Source organism: Nicotiana attenuata, unplaced genomic scaffold (genome assembly GCF_001879085.1).
Source record: "Nicotiana attenuata strain UT unplaced genomic scaffold, NIATTr2, whole genome shotgun sequence".
Lineage (NCBI taxonomy): Eukaryota > Viridiplantae > Streptophyta > Magnoliopsida > Solanales > Solanaceae > Nicotiana > Nicotiana attenuata.
In genome coordinates this window covers 4,948-6,118 of record NW_017681598.1, presented here as the reverse complement: position 1 = coordinate 6,118, position 1,171 = coordinate 4,948, and the positions used below count along the sequence as shown (strand labels likewise).

General features: G+C 35.0%; 1 protein-coding gene across 1 annotated transcript; it reads left to right on the top strand.

Annotated features, from left to right (window-relative positions):
* The first annotated feature begins 114 nt into the window (after positions 1–114).
* On the top strand, positions 115–441 carry LOC109221955 (dirigent protein 19-like). Its single transcript, XM_019386375.1, has one exon. The coding sequence runs from the start codon at positions 115–117 to the stop codon at positions 439–441; it is 327 nt and encodes a 108-aa protein (XP_019241920.1).
* Positions 442–1,171: the final 730 nt, after the last annotated feature.

Here is a 1,171-nt window from a genome sequence, read left to right as displayed (position 1 = left end):
ACTCAGTCATTTCAGATTCTATGGCATGACATCTTAAGTGGCTACGAACCAACCTCTATTATGATCGTACCACCACCCACAACCACCATCCTTACAGGCTTCGGCCTAATAAACATGATGGATAATGCCCTAACCCTAGGACCAAAATTGAGTTCCAAAATTGTTGGAAGAGCACAAGGGTTGTATGGTTCAGCTTCACAAAGTGAATTAAGTATATTAATGGTCATGAATTTTGTGTTTATTGAAGGGAAATATAATGGTAGCACGTTAGCCGTGCTCGGCCGGAACTCGGCGTTCGAGACGGTGAGAGAGATGCCGGTGATTGGTGGCAGTGGGCTTTTCCGATTTGCTAGAGGATATGTTCAGGCAAGGACTAAGTCAGTGGATTTGAAAACTAAGGATGCTACAGTTCAGTATGATGCTTATGTATTACACTATTAAGCTTGAATTATATTTATATTTTTATCTTATGTTAAGTTTATTTAATTAAGTTGTATAATTTTCTTATGTTGGCTGCCAATTAACATTAAATAATTATGTCGCGACCACATAATCTTTTGATGAGTGTTCAAATTCCACCAAAGGCAATGTTAGATGATTCTCTGCTATCAGTCTAAGTTTTGATGAACAGAGTTATATATTGAGTGTATATGCTTGTGAAAACTAAGAAGTAGCTAGTACTCGCTGAATTAGTCCAGGTGCGCGCAAGTTGTCGAAGACCTATATTGTTTTAATAAAAGTTTTATTTTAATATCTACATGTTTTATTTTCTTGATCCTCTTACATTTTCAGTACTGTTGGAGCTTTTGAAGTTAAAAGTTGCTTGTATAGATGAAGATAAAAGAAAATAGTCACTAAGAAGAGCTTTCGAAAAAGAAAGATGAAAATGCTTAAGAAAGTAATATAATTCCATTCATCAAGTTCAAGAGAGTGAGGACTTTTTTTTATATACAAAAACTAAGGGTGATTTTTAAAAATAGCCAGATTTACAACTGGTCGTTCAAAAATAGCCCAATTTCAAAAGTAATCGAAATTTAGCCACTTTTTATGTAAAGATAAATCTGAGCGAAAACACTGTTCAAAACCCAGAAAATACTCCAGTATATTATGCTGGAGTTCCAGCATAAGTATACTTGAACTCCAGCATATTATACTGGAGTTCCAGGATAGT